Raw genomic sequence first — 16,529 nt, forward strand, 5'->3', positions numbered from 1 at the left:
ATTTAATTAAAGATAATTTATTTTACTTTAAATTGGTGATGTCCCACATGAATAAGAGTAGATTTAGCAGATAGATTTATTAACGGGTACTGACATCTCAGTTGACAGAAAAAGCAAACATTTTCTTTCCTCATTGTTTTTATTGTGTCCCGTCACCTGAAACTGCTGTCACCCTGCTTCCTTTGCTGCTTGACAGAGCTGTAGACTTCTCCACCAAATATGCAATTATTGGTTTATCATTGAAACAAAGTTGATCCTCTTCTGAGTTAAAAACTAGGCCAGGAGCTTGAAAGGCTGTTCAGGCTTTCAGAGCTAACACTACAAATGCACTCTTCTTAAATCACATTTTCTCAACTGATCCTTCCCATATCTAGTTCATGAGTAGATTGAACCTTTTGAATAAGGACCAAAGATTTCCTTTGGTCTTGGGTGAGGTGCTTGCATGAATATTCTTTTAATACCTTGAATGTCTTGGATAATGAAATGTGCCCCAAAAAACTACCATTTGCATTACTTACGTTCATTCCTGACAAGGAATTCTGCCCTTGTGTGATATGTTTGTTGTTGTCTCATGCAATTGTAAATGGATCTTGGAAGTTGGGACAGTTTTTTTTTTTTTAATTAGGAAGTAGATTCAAGAAATGCATGATATTGTTTTCATATAATCTCTCCTCAGTCTATAGTGGTTGTAAAGATGTGCTGTTTAGCATACGTTTAGCAAAACTGTATTTATAATTCTACGTATCTTAAGGCACTTTTTAAATGCTTCTGACAAACTGCATTCTGTTTTTCCAATTTCTATTTGATCTCTGTTACATTAGGTTTATTTGTCTCACTCTCACATTGAATTCCTATATTCTTGTTTATGTTTTCTGGTGTTCAGTCGTTTCTGTATGCTTGCCTAGTGTGTTTCTTTCATACCATCTTCTTCACTGAATGAAACGCAGACCACCTTGGCCACTTTTTTCCTTCTGGGCTTCTTTTCCTATTCACAACTTCAGCCATTCACACTGACCCTCTAGCTTTACTTATATTTATTGCCCCTGCTGCTTTGTTGCTCTAATTTTCATATATATTTCCTTTATGCTAATATCCTTTCCTTAACTCTTTGGATTTCAGTGGTTTGTCTTTCTAGCTTTATTTAGAAAATTAGGCCATATAACTAATGTTTACACAGTAGAGAGGAAAATGAGATTGTTTCTTTCCTTTTTGGAGGTGGAGAGGTGAGAAGGTTGTGGTAGAGGTTTTCTTTTGTTTTAAACCAGATGGATTTATTTTGTCCTGCTTTGCAATTTCACAATTTCAAATTGATTTTAAATCAGTGATGGTGTTTTCAAGGATTAATTTTTATTAAATCTTGATTTTCATGTTGTGTTAACCTTTTCCTTCCCCTCAGCCAAAGGGTCTTGTTCCTTTTTTCTGTCCATTTCACTTGTTTGTTTTAATAACCTGATCTCCAGCCATTATTTTATCCTCAAACCTGCCACTTTTATCCATCTCTTTTTTTATTGTACTGTTGTCCTTACTTCACCTTATATCTTTTCTTCCTCTGTAATTATTACAGAATCCATGATACCTTCCCCAAAATTCTAACAAAGAATTCTGGAAAAGGAGAAATTGGGAAAGAGAAAAAATTGCAAGTAATGTTCTTTGCTGAGCCCTAGGGAAGTCTCCTTGGATTTTTATATTCGACTGATTCCGCCCCCCCCCCCGCCACCGCCAGAGTTGCGCAGTCATGATTCTATGTAGTAGGGACACGAAGGCAAGAGTTTAAATAGACTAACACTGATCCTTAATTGGAGGTGATAATCCTACATATAAACTTTCAGGAGGGAAAGCGATCCTGCATTTTACATCAGGTAAACTCAGTTGCACCCATTGCCAGTAGCTGGGTCAGGGGTGTGTGTGTGTGTGTGTACTGGGAGCCAGGGTGTGTGTGTGTGTGTGTGTGTGTGTGTGTGTGTGTGTGTGTGTGTACTGGGAGCCAGGTTGGAAGTGGGAAGAGAAGGGGGTGATCTGCGGCCAGCCACCATTGCTTTCAGTGAGTCTCAGGTGGCTCCTCATGGCCTGGAAAGGAACAGGCACTTGAATCAGAATGAAGACCTAGCCTGTAACTCAGTAGTACTGGTTCTTCTTTCCTCTCCCACTTGCAAGGTATTTTCTTTCTTTTCTGTCTGTTTTTATTATTTCTATGGCAAGTTTACTTGCCATGTCTTAAACACCTTCAACCTTTTTGTCTCTTCCTTTACTTTTTTGCTTTACTGCTATCAAGGAGTTAAGGAATTCCATTAAATTGGAGGCCATTCCTCACCATAAGAGATATCTGGATGGGATGCTTTTGACAACTGGGCTCTCTTTAGTAGCTTCTCTCTACTTGGGAAAATGTCAAATATTTTGAGAAATAAATGCATTGCCCCAAACTGAAAACACCACCACTTTTATTCTGTAAAAAAGGCATTCAGGGAGGGAGGCCTCCTCTATTCCCAAGAGGTCACAGGAACTGGGAGTGGCAAGAGGGAAGCTGCTAAACGGGCTCCAGATGCAGCTGTATCCAGGGGACGCCTCATGCCTGGTCATTTGGGTGGCTGAGCTTGTCCCACCTCCCCTTCTTCATGCCCTCCTCCCGGTCTCATCCTAGGCCCTCCCACCCCTAGGCCAGCCACGGGCCTCGCAGCAGACATCTGCGGGTCTGAGTTTCATATATCCAGCATGAAGTTCCCTCTCTCCCTCCCATTATGAATTCTGGGCTGTGGTCCTGCTTGCTCCTTGTGTGTCAGATTGAAGTTCTGATGCTGTCAGCCATGTCTGACCAATCAGCAAACAACACCACAGGATGAAATTTAAACAATGCAGATGCTCAGATACAGGGCTATGTTGCCTGGATCACGAAGGGAAAGCAGAGGTAAGGTCAGAGTCTCCCCAGAGTGGTCTATCTCGAGCCTGCCTGACTTGACACCTCTTGGGCTGCACTGTGCTGCTTTGACTTGTATGTTACCCATTCGCTTTGCACTACTTCTGTCTTCCCTGGCATTCACCAGAACTTTCATTTGAATTCGCTCTGCCCGGGTTACTTTACCACCTTCATCTGCTCACATCCTTTTCTCTTGGATTGGTGCTGACTGTCATTAGGAATGTTTCTGGATTGCCTTGAGGTTGAGGGTCCTTGGCAAGTGCCACCTTGTTCAGGTCTTTTGTGGCCAGACTTTTAGGAATAGAGGACTGCTGAGGATCAGGGCAAATGGACGGAGTTAATAGGCCTTATTAATTTTCCCTCTGCAGGACAGTGGAATTTATCATTCGGTTACAACCACAGTTTTGTTTCTTACCATTGTGATGTATTGAATTGTAAATTGAGCTTAAATCATCTTTTTTTCTCAGAAACGGTTTACTTAGAAAAGATATAAATAGATACAACCTAAATGAGGATGAATTAGCTCATCTTCCAAGAGTTTTGGGGAGGAAAAAGGGAATTGATATCTCTCCCCCACCCCAACCCCCCCACCTTTTTTTTTTTTTTTACAGTTTTTGGTGTTAGCTCACTAGATTACTGTTTGTAAAAGAAGAATCTCATCATCATCCTCTTCTGTTTTAAGTGTTTAGTTGGCCCTTTGTAATTTAAAGTGTTTACACGGTTATGTGCTCCCTAGGCCCATCTGGAAAATATTTAAACTTCATAAGATCTATAAGACTAAAATATCACATATAACGGGATAGGGAGAAGGAAGAAAAATTAGAGCCGTTGCTTGTGTTTAGAATAAGTTAGTTGTTTGTTCAGAAGCGGCTGCTGGAGGAATTGGAACAAATAGCTGTGTGCGGTGAACGATTGGGTCCAGAGCTGTACATTTCACCACAGAATGAGCCTTGGTTTGTGAAACTGACATTCTGTTGTGACTTCTAAATCCAAACAAATCTCTGCAAATTTCTGCCCGATCGAGTTAATAAGAAAATATATACATGCAGAGGCGAGAGCCGTATGCTACTTGTACTTCTGTCAGTGTTGGTGGAAATAAGAGACGGATTTTACCTACTGTATTACATTCAACCAGCAATTGGCAGAACCCCCAGCTCAGCGGGTTTTCTTGACTTTTTTTGCTGCTGTGAGAACAATGGGATGCAAAAGAGCTTCAGAAAAGGAGAGCAGCAGATACGGGATTGGGGTCACTTTTCTTCTAATTGCCTTGTAATTGGGGAGTGGTTTCCACTTTCCCACTATCTCACTGGTGGGAGGGGAGGAAGACAGATGTGGCTTAGCAGTAACGAGCTTTCTCCAGGCCGGATGTGCTGAGGGACCGGAGCGGGGGGGTCATTCCCTGCTCCCGGCCTGTGATCTGCTTCACACCTGTGCTCATTTTCCCCCATGATCGATGACCTTGTATTAACCCAGTGTGACCTTTTGCCTTCGCCTGTTCTCTGGGACGAGCTCTTGGCTAGTGGACCCTCCTTTCTCTCTGATTTACAGGTGGTTACTGGAGCCACATACACTTGTTTTTCATGGTGCACTGTGCACTTAGCAGCCCGGCAAGACCTGCAATTTCATCCCTCTCAAGGGGCCAAGCAGGGGATTGGAAGGTGGGAGGGAGGAGAGTGCCGCGAGAGTGGTTGCTGTTTGCATGTGCTTTTCTATTTTGTGGCTCATATGGTATCAATTACCATTTGATGGCAACGCCAGGCCTGAGGCCCTTCGCATGTTTGTCCTGTGAGAAAGATCTGGAAGAACCGACATACGGTTTTGATTGCAGCAATTGCAGGTTGATAGAATGAACGCAGGGGTGAGGTGGGTGGGTTTTCCTTCCGGCCCTTTCCACTCTGGGTTGCTAATGTGCTTCCCTTGTGGAACTGGTCTTTTCATCATCCAGCCCCTCCCCACTTACCCCTCCCCCACCCCCCAACTCCCTGCCACTTTGCATTCCCTGCCCCTGCCTTCCAAATGACTGCCAGGAACATGTGGCCCACATTAAGGACCTTCAATTAAAACAAACAAAAAATTGTCCACTCTTCTGTTCAGTCCCAGAGCAGGTCAGTCCATCAAGATGGTCAGAACTATTCCACAGTTAAGAAACAAATGGTTGGCATGGGGGGGCAGATTCCCTCCAGAAGCTTGGGACATGTTTTAAAATGGCTATTAGTTCAGATTGTTAAACATCAAAATGATGCTGAAAAATAGCAGCAATACAGATTATTGTGGGGTGTGTGTGTGTGTGTGTGTGTGTGTATTTCATTTAAGACACCTCTTGGAATCTATGCATCTGCTGCATAGGGACAGGAAGATGATGATAATGGTTAGGAGTTCTTTGAGGTTCCATCTTTCCGCACATCCCAGGCCATAAGACAATGAAAAGCAAGTGAGGCATGTGTGTCTCTAATTTCCCTTCAGAAGGAAGACGTTGGAGACTCATCTCCCATACACAGTGACTTCTCTCTTACTAAATTTGTGATGGTAGGGGGTACTCCTCATTACTGCGGCTCAGCAGGGATTGCATCTGTGAATATGCCAAGGGAGAGTCTACTACTGGGGAATGGAGAGGGGCAAAGAGGAGAAAAGAACATTATAGACACTTTGAATGTTACCCAGCAACTTTTTTTGTTGTTTCAAAGTAACATCTTTCTATAATGCTTTCAAATTTACCTGTCTGGTAATCTGTTCTAAGATGGGTAGCCCATGAGGTTTTGACTTTTTTCACTTTGGCTATTGCATTTCAAAATATTACTCACAATTAGGAATTTATACAGTTTGAAACAATAATGTGGTATCTCATGAGTAAATGCTGCCATTAACATCTTCCTTCTTTTAAACTGAAAACCAGCAAACCAGAACCAAAAAAAAAAAAAGGCAGAAACATGCTCCCCCAAGAAAGCTTTTTTTTTCCTTTGAGACGGAGTCTCGCTCTGTTGCCCAGGTTGGAGTGCAATGGCGTGATCTCGGCTCACTGCAACCTCCACCTCCCAGGTTCAAGCGATTCTCCTGTCTCAGCCTCCCAAGTAGCTGGGATTACAGGTGTCCAGCACCATATCCAGCTGATTTTTTGTATTTTTAGTAGAGACGAGGTTTCACCATGTTGGCCAGGCTGGTTTCGAACTCCTGACCTCAAGTGATCCACCTGCCTCGGCCTCCCAAAGTGCTAGGATTACAGGCGTGAGCCATGGCACCTGGCCAAGAAAGTTTTTTAAATGTGAGATGAATTATTAGTTCTGACGGCCAGCTATTGAAACCTCATCACACAGCTTGACATACTTCTTCATATTTATTTTAATATTAGAGCTGATCTTTATCAAAAGGTAATAGAAACTAAAAAACTTAAATTATTGACCTAAATTGTAGGGAAATGTCTGTCTGATCGACTCTAGAGAGAAAACTGGCCGTATCTTTATAATGGTTACTGAATGTATATCTTCATGAGGCTACATTTTTTTTTCTTTGCTCGAGCTTTCTCCTTATGATGTAGAGATTGGTGTATTAAATAATCATTTTTTAAAGAGTCTTGATGACAATTATATTTTGCTATTTCACAATCTTCATACAATGGGATAAGTGTTTTCAGAGATACGTTTGAATTCAGAGCAACTGGCAATTAATTGATTTGCTCTAGTCACATGTTCTAATGGTAGCTATTTGGTTATTTGCCTGATATTTAATGCACACATATGTAACCTTAAATCATCATTCATTGTGATAGCTTAAGACAACATTTCTGTTTGCTGCTCATGCCACTTTTAGCTACGTTTGAAGAGTGATGTACTGAGAAGTTTAATTTGCTGGGTTTTTTTCTAAAAACATTGCTTTCCTGAAATATATAGTATTGGGGGCTCATAGCAAAAAAACCCGTAGTATATGGGTTGTGAGCCTGTCTTCAAACATGGTGGGTCACTTAACAGCAGCTGTGCTGGAGAGATATTTGATTTGAGAAGACTTTTTTGAATCTTCTCAGCCCTAACACCATTCTGATTTTGAAATAGGAAAATGGAAAAGAGTTTTAGGGAATAGAGATATCTCAGCCTTGAAAGGAAGCATAGGTAGAAATCTTTCAGTTCTCACTCAGATTAACCAGCATTCCTAATCTGGCTCCCCTCACAGAGGACAAAGAGTCTGCTGGGAAATGTGGGTTTATATTTGTAGAGACACACTACAGAGGCATGAGATAGTGTTAGATACCGACTGGATGCTTTGTGCCCAACATTAATTTGGTTTGCAGATTGAAATTTAGGAAAGCTTGCAGAGGAGCCAATCTTTTTTATATACAGCACCTTTAAAAAAAAAAAAAAGTGTCCACTACTATTAAAATCTGATTCAGTCTTCTAAAATATTACTACATTCAATATAACTTTTAAAATGATCAAATGTAGATAGACATCAATGATGTTAAAAGATAAAAGCCCTCCTACATGTAATATATAGTGTCTTAAACCTTATTTTTTTAAGAAAGGGATACCGCTTTTGCCAAAAGTCTCAATGTAGAGATACTCTAACTGTCCTTGGAAGTCCTAAAAATTGCTAGTTTTTTTTTTTTTGTTTGCATCTTTTTTGTTTCTGTTTTTGTTTTTGTTTTTTGTTTGTAGTTATTCACAAATGGAGAAATATTTATAAAATTATATTCTAATTTGTAATGCATGCAAACAACCATCAGACCACACTTGAATCAGAGAGTTACATTTATAAACTGAGGAAAGAGGATGCCAGCACAATGCCTAATGGAGTGAAAAATTGTGCTTATTTTCACAGGACTCTCTTGGAGAGGAGCTAACTACTTTCCTGTCTCTTAATACCCAGACCCCCTCCCTCAGCCCTGACAGCACGTTACAGAATGCATTCACTTAGCGTTTGAAGAGCTCACCACCTCCCTTTAAGATCTATTCTTGTTATTCATACATTGTAAATATGTACTTTTGTATCCACAAGGAAGACGTTACTAACTTCAAGAAAGGCAGTGTCAATGAGGAGCAGGAAAATACAGTACGATACAAGCCTGCCAATGAAAGAATTATACTCAGACTCTATGTGCTCTAACTGTTAAACAAAATTTGAACCTTTGAGGAAAAAATATTGGGGATTCTGATGAGTGTTTTTCCTCTTTCTTTCTTTTTTTTTTTTCTATTTGGAAATCACGGCTTCCTGATCCTGAGGGATAAAAAAAAAAAACCTCAAAGAAAAGACTTAACAGGCTTTCTGGACATCAAATAGTTCCTACAAAACAACATTCTGATGACTTGCATGTAAATAAATCAGAAACATATGAATTAAACTTCTCTCGAAATACATATGGGTTGAAAAATAGAGAGAAGTGCTGAGAAAATGTGTTTTGGGTTTTGCTGAGCCCATGACATTTGAAAAATAGTATGAGACACTGAACAAACACAAAGCATGGCTTGGCTCACCCATTCCTAGTATTAGCCTTCTAGTTCAACGGCAAATCAGTTTACCATGTGCCTAAATGTGAGCCACCTTGGTGCGCTCCCCCACACTTAATTATATGCAGTTTAAATTTTTTCAATTAGGAACTCAAAAATAACATTGCATTTCAAGGAAATGCAAATCTTAGCATTTTCTTACCTGGTTTGTTCACCTCAGACCATTTTAGAAAACACCACAGATCATTTCACCTTAGGAACAGTCACACTGATGTGGCCCTCTTTGGTGTGGCTGGCATATAACAGAAGAAACGTATCATTTTAAGAAACTGGCTCCAAAGACAATATTGCTATTAAATTGAAGCCAAAAACCACTGCAGGTAAAACATGATGAAGATGAAGGACACCCTCTCTTAGCCATATAGTAGAAGCCCAATCATAGACTCTCACCCTTACACCATGACTTGACTTCCTGCTCATTTTTATCCCTGAGTTCTGTGGAGTTCTAAGCAATGGAAGTTGTCATTCTGTTTCCCACATTGCACTCAAGAGAGCTAACATGAAAGATTCTAAATCCTGGGATTCCTCTGCATCTGGCTTTAAGTACAGGAGCAGAACACAGGGAATTTAAGGAACAAAAATAGCCAGAGCTTCAGGCTTCTTCCACTGATGGTAAGTCATTGACATGCACTTGGATGAAATCCTGTATCTGTTCTTTGGACTAGCACTATCGCCTGAGATTATCAGTTTCAGAGAGTTACAGAGAGGCAGTAGATTTCATCTTTCCTATTTCAGGAGGAGTTATTTTGGTTGTTTGAAAAAAAAAAAAACACTTTAATGTACTTTTCCTAACTCCTTCACTCAGATGGTGGCAAGAAGTTTGACAGAATAAAGTAATTCAGCTAATATTTATCAAATGCCTACTGGTGAGTGAGGTGTTCGAATATAACCCTGAACAAGACAAGCATGAGATAGGCAAACAGACTACTATAACCTAGACTGATAATGCATTGATTGGGGCGTACAGGCTCCTTAAGGTAGATATACAAAGGACAACTAGTCCACATTTGGCCTTAGAGGAAGTGAAGCGCAAGGATGAATGGGAATTAAGCTGGCAAAATGCAAGGGTTATAACTGGAAGCAGGGGTGAGCATGGCATATCCGGTGACCAAGAAGTAGTTCAGAATGCCTGGAACTTATGGTACAAAAGCGTAACATAAAAGATGAGACTGAAAAGATGAACAGTGGCCTGATCAAAAAGCGATTTGTGAGCCCTATAAAGGAGTTGAGATTTTATCTTGAATATGACGAGGAGCCTTTCAAATGAGTATACCTGAGAATTAATTGAATTTAAAAATCAAGAGGGATAGGAGGACCCGGAAAACTTAAAGTCAGAGAAGCCAAGGGAAGCAGATCTGACCAGAAGGAGGAAATTGTCAACAGTGTCAGATGTTGCTGAAAGATAAAAGAGACATTTGGCTGCAGCATCCAGGAGGTCTTGAGCAGTTTCATTGAAGTAGTGGGTGTGGAAGGAAGGTAAAGAAGTGGAGAACAGGCATTGCAAGATAATTTTCCATCATCATTGTCATCATCATCATCGTCATCACCGGAAAATGAGCGTCAAGTATCTTATCTACCAGACATAGAGAGTGACCAGGTAAGGAATGACACACCTGCAGCCTGGGAGATTTCAGAAAACAGATCATAAATATAAAACAGAAGACAGCAACACATGGTACAACACATGCAAAGGGCAAAATGAGCAGTGTAGGCCAACGGGATGAAGAACAGGAAGAATTAGGGGGCAGGTGAAATGGGAGAGTTTTTCAAGCAGTCAATGCAGCTTGGGGTTTGCATTCTGTGTTGTGCCTCCTTATAAGTCAGTCCAACCTGTTTTTGAGGCTCCATCCAATGGAAATAGGAAACACTATCAAAGATGATGCATAGTCTTAACTTGCGTGTGACTTCTGATTATGTTTCTGAATTTGGGGAAGAAGATTAAAGTCATAAACTGACTCTTGGTTTGTTATAATTTCTTGCAACTGTTATTTTAAAAATCTGGACACAGGCCAAGGCAGGAGGATTCTCTGAGGCCAGGAGTTTGAGACCAGCCTGGGCAACGTAATGAGACCCTGTCCCTACAATAATGAAAGTAAATTAAAAAGAAAATCTGGACGCAGAAACTGAGGTATAGATACCACAAATATAGCAAGTCAGAGATACTCGTAAATTCTACATGGATGAGCTTCTTGAGAAATTCTGCACATCCAATGCTGGACAGCTGTGGAATTGCAGCATGATACCTTTCACATCTGGGTCATCTCCATATGATGTCTTCTTCCTGGTACAAGGCGAGAAGTTCACCCCATGCACAACACCTATGGAAGCCACTCATGATTCAGAGGACAGTTTTTCTGAAAAAGGGTGCATGATGTATACTTCCCTTCAACACTAAAATTCTGCTGCATAAACTTTGTAAGTGAAGGAAAGGACGGGTTCTCTTCTACTTTGGCTGTCTTCCTTGTTTCCTATTTATTGGGTACCTGCTTTGGGCAACCCATTGTGTTGGATGTGCCCTAAACCACAATCTTTGCTCCTAAGGAGCCCATAGTATTTATCGGGGGATATGACCTGGATAATTCATATAAGATATGAATTTCTTTCTTTTTCTTTCTTTCTTTTTTTTTTTTTTTGAGACAGATTCTCACTCTGTCGTCTAGGCTGGAGTGCAGTGGTGCTATCACGGCTCACTGCAACCTCCGTCTCCTGGGTTCAAGCAATTCTCATGCCTCAGCCCCCTGAGTAGCTGGGATTACAGGCACCCACCACCACACTCAGCTAATTTTTGTATTTTTAGTAGAGATGGCGTTTCACTGTGTTGGCCAGGCTGGTCTTGAACTCCTGACCTCAAGTGATGTGCCCACCTCAGCCTCCCAAATTCCTGGGATTACAGGTGTGAACCACTACGCCTGGCCAAGATATGAATTTCTAAATAAAAAAAAAATTTTAAAAAGTCCTTGGAAAGTTTAGAAGATGAAATACATTTAATGAAAGTTGAGCTCATTCTTCCCCAATATTTGTTCCATATTCCTCTCCATATTATACTATTAGTACACAATCCTGTTTGGACTTACTGGAAAAAACATGTCCACATGTCAAGAAACTTTCAGTTTAAGAACACTGAGGTTCATCAACATCAAAAAATATTTTCAGCATCATTCAGGCGCTGGACATGCACCACAAATTAAATACCTTAGGGCCCATACTATTTCAGTGTTTTCTCGTTGTCTTGTTGCAGTGGCAAATGCTATGAACTACATTTTTCAAATGAATATTGAAGATTGAGAAAGAGGTTAAGAACCTCTATCTATTAATGATAGAATCAAATCTAGAAAGATGTCTCCTGCTCTGTAGAGCACATTAGGGATCATTATTTATAGCCATTCAGCTCTCTTAAGACATTTTGGCAATGAGGGAAAAATCATAGGTTCATTTTCTCGGTAGAATGAAGAACATTGAGTTTGCTAACAAAGAGAACATGAGTGACTTTGGTAAGAGAGCAGTTTTTATTTCAGTGGAAAGGCAGCCTCCTCTCCTAATAATAGCTACATTATTTACCTAAATGTTCCATGTAGCAACTGATAACAAGACTTACTGCTTAAGAAATTTGGCCATCATCTTGTCCTCTCTACTAGAATTCCATCTGCCTACAGATGGGCCCTTGCTAATATTTTTTTTCTGAAAGACAACATGTAACTTAAGGGCCTACTAGTATGTGTTATTTTGTTTTTTTAAATTGAGGTGAAAGTTACATAATGTAAAATTAGCCATTTCGAAGTAAACCATTCAGTAATATTTAGTACATTCACAATGTTGAACAATCACTACATCTGTCTAGTTCCAAAACATTTTCCTCAGCCCAGAAGGAAACTCTATATCCATTAAGCAGTTCCTTCCTATCCCCCTACTTCTATGCTTTATAAACCTTTAATTTTAATGTTATATACACACACGGGCATACACATGCATACATGCTATACACACATGTATATATGTATAATGTGTGTAAATATGTAAATATAGATGTATAATGTGTGTAAATAAATGGATGTGTGTATGTGTATATACGTATATGTACATATACATATATGTATCTACGCACATGTATATACGTGTATACACACACACACATTCATTTATGTTTATTTATAGATTAAGAAGTTCCAGACAGAGGACCTAATATTTCCTAATTATGTAAACAAAGAACTATCTATTTTAATGAATGTTTCTCCACCAGGAAAAAGAAAAATAGGAAACATTCCTTGCTTCTTTTAACCTGTGTGTATATTTCTCTTAAATTCTCACTAGATGCTAATTTATCAAGGAAGACAAAAAAGACAGAAATAATTCTGAGCCTTTTGTTGTGTAAAACTGCTGCTCTTCTTGTAAAGACATTTTCTCATTAATTTCATCAACACAGAGAATTTTAAACTGCTTCTCTTAATTTTAAGCAATCGTCTGGGTTTTATATTTCTGTTTTTGAAAATCCAAAATTATTGAACAAAGTAATTTAGTTAGCAAAGTTTACATTTCTTGGAAAGAAATATGAAAGGGTCATTCTTACTATAATTTTTATTGTTAAAGAAATTGCTGTTGTTCACATTTATTTATGCCCTCCTCATTCTGGAATAATATTTGAGGTAGCCAGTAGCACATTTTTTTGAATTAAGAAAAAGTTAGATCAAATAAAAAAATACCTAAAATTTAAATATTTAGAGAAAGCCAACTCAATTATATTTTAAATATGCCTGAAGTCATGAACTAATTATTGTTGATCATTTAGTCTTCTGGTCCTGTTTCTGGAATATTATTGCCTTTCTTAATTAGTCTTTCACCTCCTTTAAGAAGTATTTCTGAATAACCCTATAGGATAACTTCCTTTACATTTCTTTAGCACATATGGTTTGTACAAAAGACTACTCACTTTATCACATTTTCTAGTTGCTTGTTGTACATCGTAAATCTCCCAACTAGTTCCTAGTGAAAATTCTGCCAATTTTTTGTATGTAATTTATCAAAGCACCTAGCCTTGTGCTAGCTAAAAGCTCTGCTCTGAGTTAAATTAGTGAAATATTGCTGGTTGATTTCACCTAAAAGTTTGCCCTGGGCATGAGGGAAGAGGGTGGGCATTTGAATGGGTAACAGACAGAGAAGCAGCTGATTGGACATAGATGTTGACAACTTGCATACTTATTTTTTTCATTTCAATCTGTGCCACAGAGTCATACATTTGGTAATTATTTCATGCTTTTGTTTTCAGTTGAAAGTAGTTAGGGCCATATGTTTTGACAGAAAAAAGATAATTCGTACTTTTTTTCAGCTTTATGAAAGGGAAGATGGGGTAACAATTTTACAATGTACCATGGCAGTGATTCCTGTTCAAAACTTTACCAGATTGGAAACTCACTGTTCATAACAATTATCTTGGTAAGCAGAAGATGAAGGCATCTGTTTAAAGCACCCAGAGTTAAGTTTGATGCTTCAAAGCACAGCAGAGTTCATTTATAACTCTACTTAGCACTATTAGATATCTTTAACAAATATGAAACGTTGCCCACCAGATTCCTTAGACTGCAGGTGATTTGGAAGGATATTCTGGTCAAGTGCTAACTTCTGACCGAGGATTTCGAGTGAAAAGACCTAGGTTATAACCCCATTCCTGCCCTTACTCTGTCATGTGACTCATGGAAAAGGAAGGCACTTAACTCACTCCAAGCTTATGTTCCCGAATGTATAAGATGGGTGGCATGGTTGACCACTTGGATAGATAATCCATCTCAAAATGATGATTAAAGAAGATAATGGATGAGAAAAGTCCTTTTGATTTAAAATACTATGAAGATATGAACTTTTAATAATGACTAATGATAGAATTTTGTCAAATTTCCTTTACGTAATTAAGTTCAAGATCAAAGAATATATCTAGCGAAGTACCTATGTATTTTCGTTTGTGAAATGTTTCTTTTAGTATTATCATTATTATTTTATGTCTGTTAGAATCTTGGCCTCACTGTCTTTTCATTCTTGCTTGAATGTCGACTCTTCAAAGTGTGACTTTCTGCCTGTGTCTGATGCAACTTTCTTCCTGATCGCTCTTGCTTCCTGGGAAGGAATAGGTACTTAGGAATGATGGCTTTTTGGCTGTCTGTGCTTATTAGGTACAAACACAGCACTAAAGACATTTGGGACTGGAGAAATAAGACGAGCGCCTTCAGGGTTGTATGCAAAAGGTCAAACTATAATGTAGTTAGCCTTTTTCTTTGTACTGCTTTCCCTTCCTTTAACACCCTCTCAGGACCCTCATACCTTCTCTACTTTCCAAAAATGCTTTCTAAAAATTGATTATTGGGAAAAGATCTGAGACCTCATTGCACTGAAGTGTAATTACTGCTAACAAACTGTGACAGCATTTCCCAAAGACAGGGAGTGATTGGAGATGTGATGAAAAGTGGGTTTGTGACTGTGGAAACTCTTCCAGGGATGTAGGCTTTTACCCCTCTTGGTAATGTACCTTGACAAAAGTCTGCAGCAATGAAATTAACTTGTTCACTCCGATCGCATCTAAACTTATTTGAGCTTAAGTCCTTTCTTAAGGATGTCAGCTTTAGGCTTCAGGCATCAACCTGTGGACTAGAATTCAAAGGGAAAAGGGTGGGGAATGGTGCTCTTAAAATCTTTAGGACCATTATAGGTAATTCCGTGTCCTAAAGAAAGCTCAGCCCTAAACACGTCAGAGAAGTGGAATGCACTAAAATATATTTTGGCAGAACCAATGAATGTTTGTCTTTCTCTATGTGACGATGTTATTCTTAGTTTGACGTGTATCCTGTGTGTGGTGTGTTTATTCATTCATGCATGCATACACTTAGTAAAGTTTTGAGCCTATTCTGTGCCAGGCATTACATGCACACACACATATGCCCAAGCACACCTGCACTTTTTTTTTTTTTTTTTTGGTAATGCTCTTTTTACGTTATTGTTTCTGCAACTGGCTATCCTTAGCAGGCCTTCTTAGTATACAATAGGGTATAGAAGAAATAACAACCAACATTGGAGTAAACCTAAAATTAATTTTTGCTTTATTGTAGAGTCATAGAATTTGTTTTCCTCTGGAAAACGTGCTGCCCTCATTTAATTGATAAAACAGTGCTTTCGGAGGTCACAAAGCTATTTTTTGGCAGATACAACCAAACCTCTTTTGATGCTCTAGCACCTCCTAATGAAGCAGTAGTCATCATCTAAAACAAAAAGCAATCGGTTGCTAAAGGGGGAGAAAGTGTTGAAATGTGAGATGATCTGTTAGACATAATTGACAATCATGAATTTGATATGATAGGTGTAAACAGAGATATAAATAATTTAGTTACATCTGTTTAAGATTTAAGATAACCAGAAGCAATAATGGTTAATTGAAATAATATATCAGGTTCTCCTTAACATTACCTTGAATTTCTTCACACGCACATCAGTGCATTTGGTAAATAAAAGTTTGGAAACAACTTAGTTAGGTGTTTAGAACATATTAGAGTTGTGATGTGCTTAGCATCCGCAGTCTTTTATCTGTGCCAACCCTGAGCCTGGTAATGAAGCCAACTCCCACATGAATAAGTAACGTAAGGAGTGTAACCAGGAAGAAGTCAGGATTTCACCTGGACCAAATTTTAAGCAATTAAGTGTTTCAAGAGATCTTTAGCCAGGTGTAACTTAATCAGTTTAAGGCACTCTCAGCTAGGGCCAAGGTACTCATAATGTTGGCAGTGGGCACTCCTCTGATACACCACGTTGAAAGTAATAGGAAATACAGAGTGTCTGCTCAGTTATTGCCAAGAGCAAGAGAAATGCAGGTGTAAAAATATAAAGAAGTATTTGGAGCCAGAGGCAAGTACACATAGACAAGACTTTATTTACACTTCACTTTAATAGTTCAGATAATAATATGGTGGTTTTTAATCAGTTTAGTGGGCTGATATTTAGTCGTGGGTCTGGTTTCACCACTAAACCCTAGTGTAACTCTCAGCTGATTACTTAACCTCTCTCCATCTCTAGTAATATTAAACAAGTATATTAATACCTACTGCATCTTAGCTCAACTTTATGTCTGGAAGACAGATGAATGGTCCTGCTTC

The 16,529-nt window shown here is 39.0% G+C and overlaps 1 protein-coding gene across 27 annotated transcripts in view; it reads left to right on the forward strand.

The window, feature by feature from the left end:
* Window positions 1-16,529, forward strand: part of TCF4 (transcription factor 4) — a 381,116-nt gene that overhangs the window by 299,382 nt on the left and 65,205 nt on the right. The window contains exon 1 of one of the 27 annotated variants that reach the window (XM_032152252.2): window positions 2,819-2,902. The exons of the other annotated variants lie outside the window; for them this stretch is intronic. Coding sequence (XP_032008143.1) covers window positions 2,834-2,902 — 69 coding nt within the window. The 5' untranslated portion in view covers window positions 2,819-2,833. Of the gene's footprint in view, window positions 1-2,818; window positions 2,903-16,529 lie in introns of those variants that run through there. 27 annotated transcript variants of the gene reach the window in all.

This window comes from Hylobates moloch, unplaced genomic scaffold, assembly GCF_009828535.3.
Source record: "Hylobates moloch isolate HMO894 unplaced genomic scaffold, HMol_V3 SCAFFOLD_5, whole genome shotgun sequence".
Lineage (NCBI taxonomy): Eukaryota > Metazoa > Chordata > Mammalia > Primates > Hylobatidae > Hylobates > Hylobates moloch.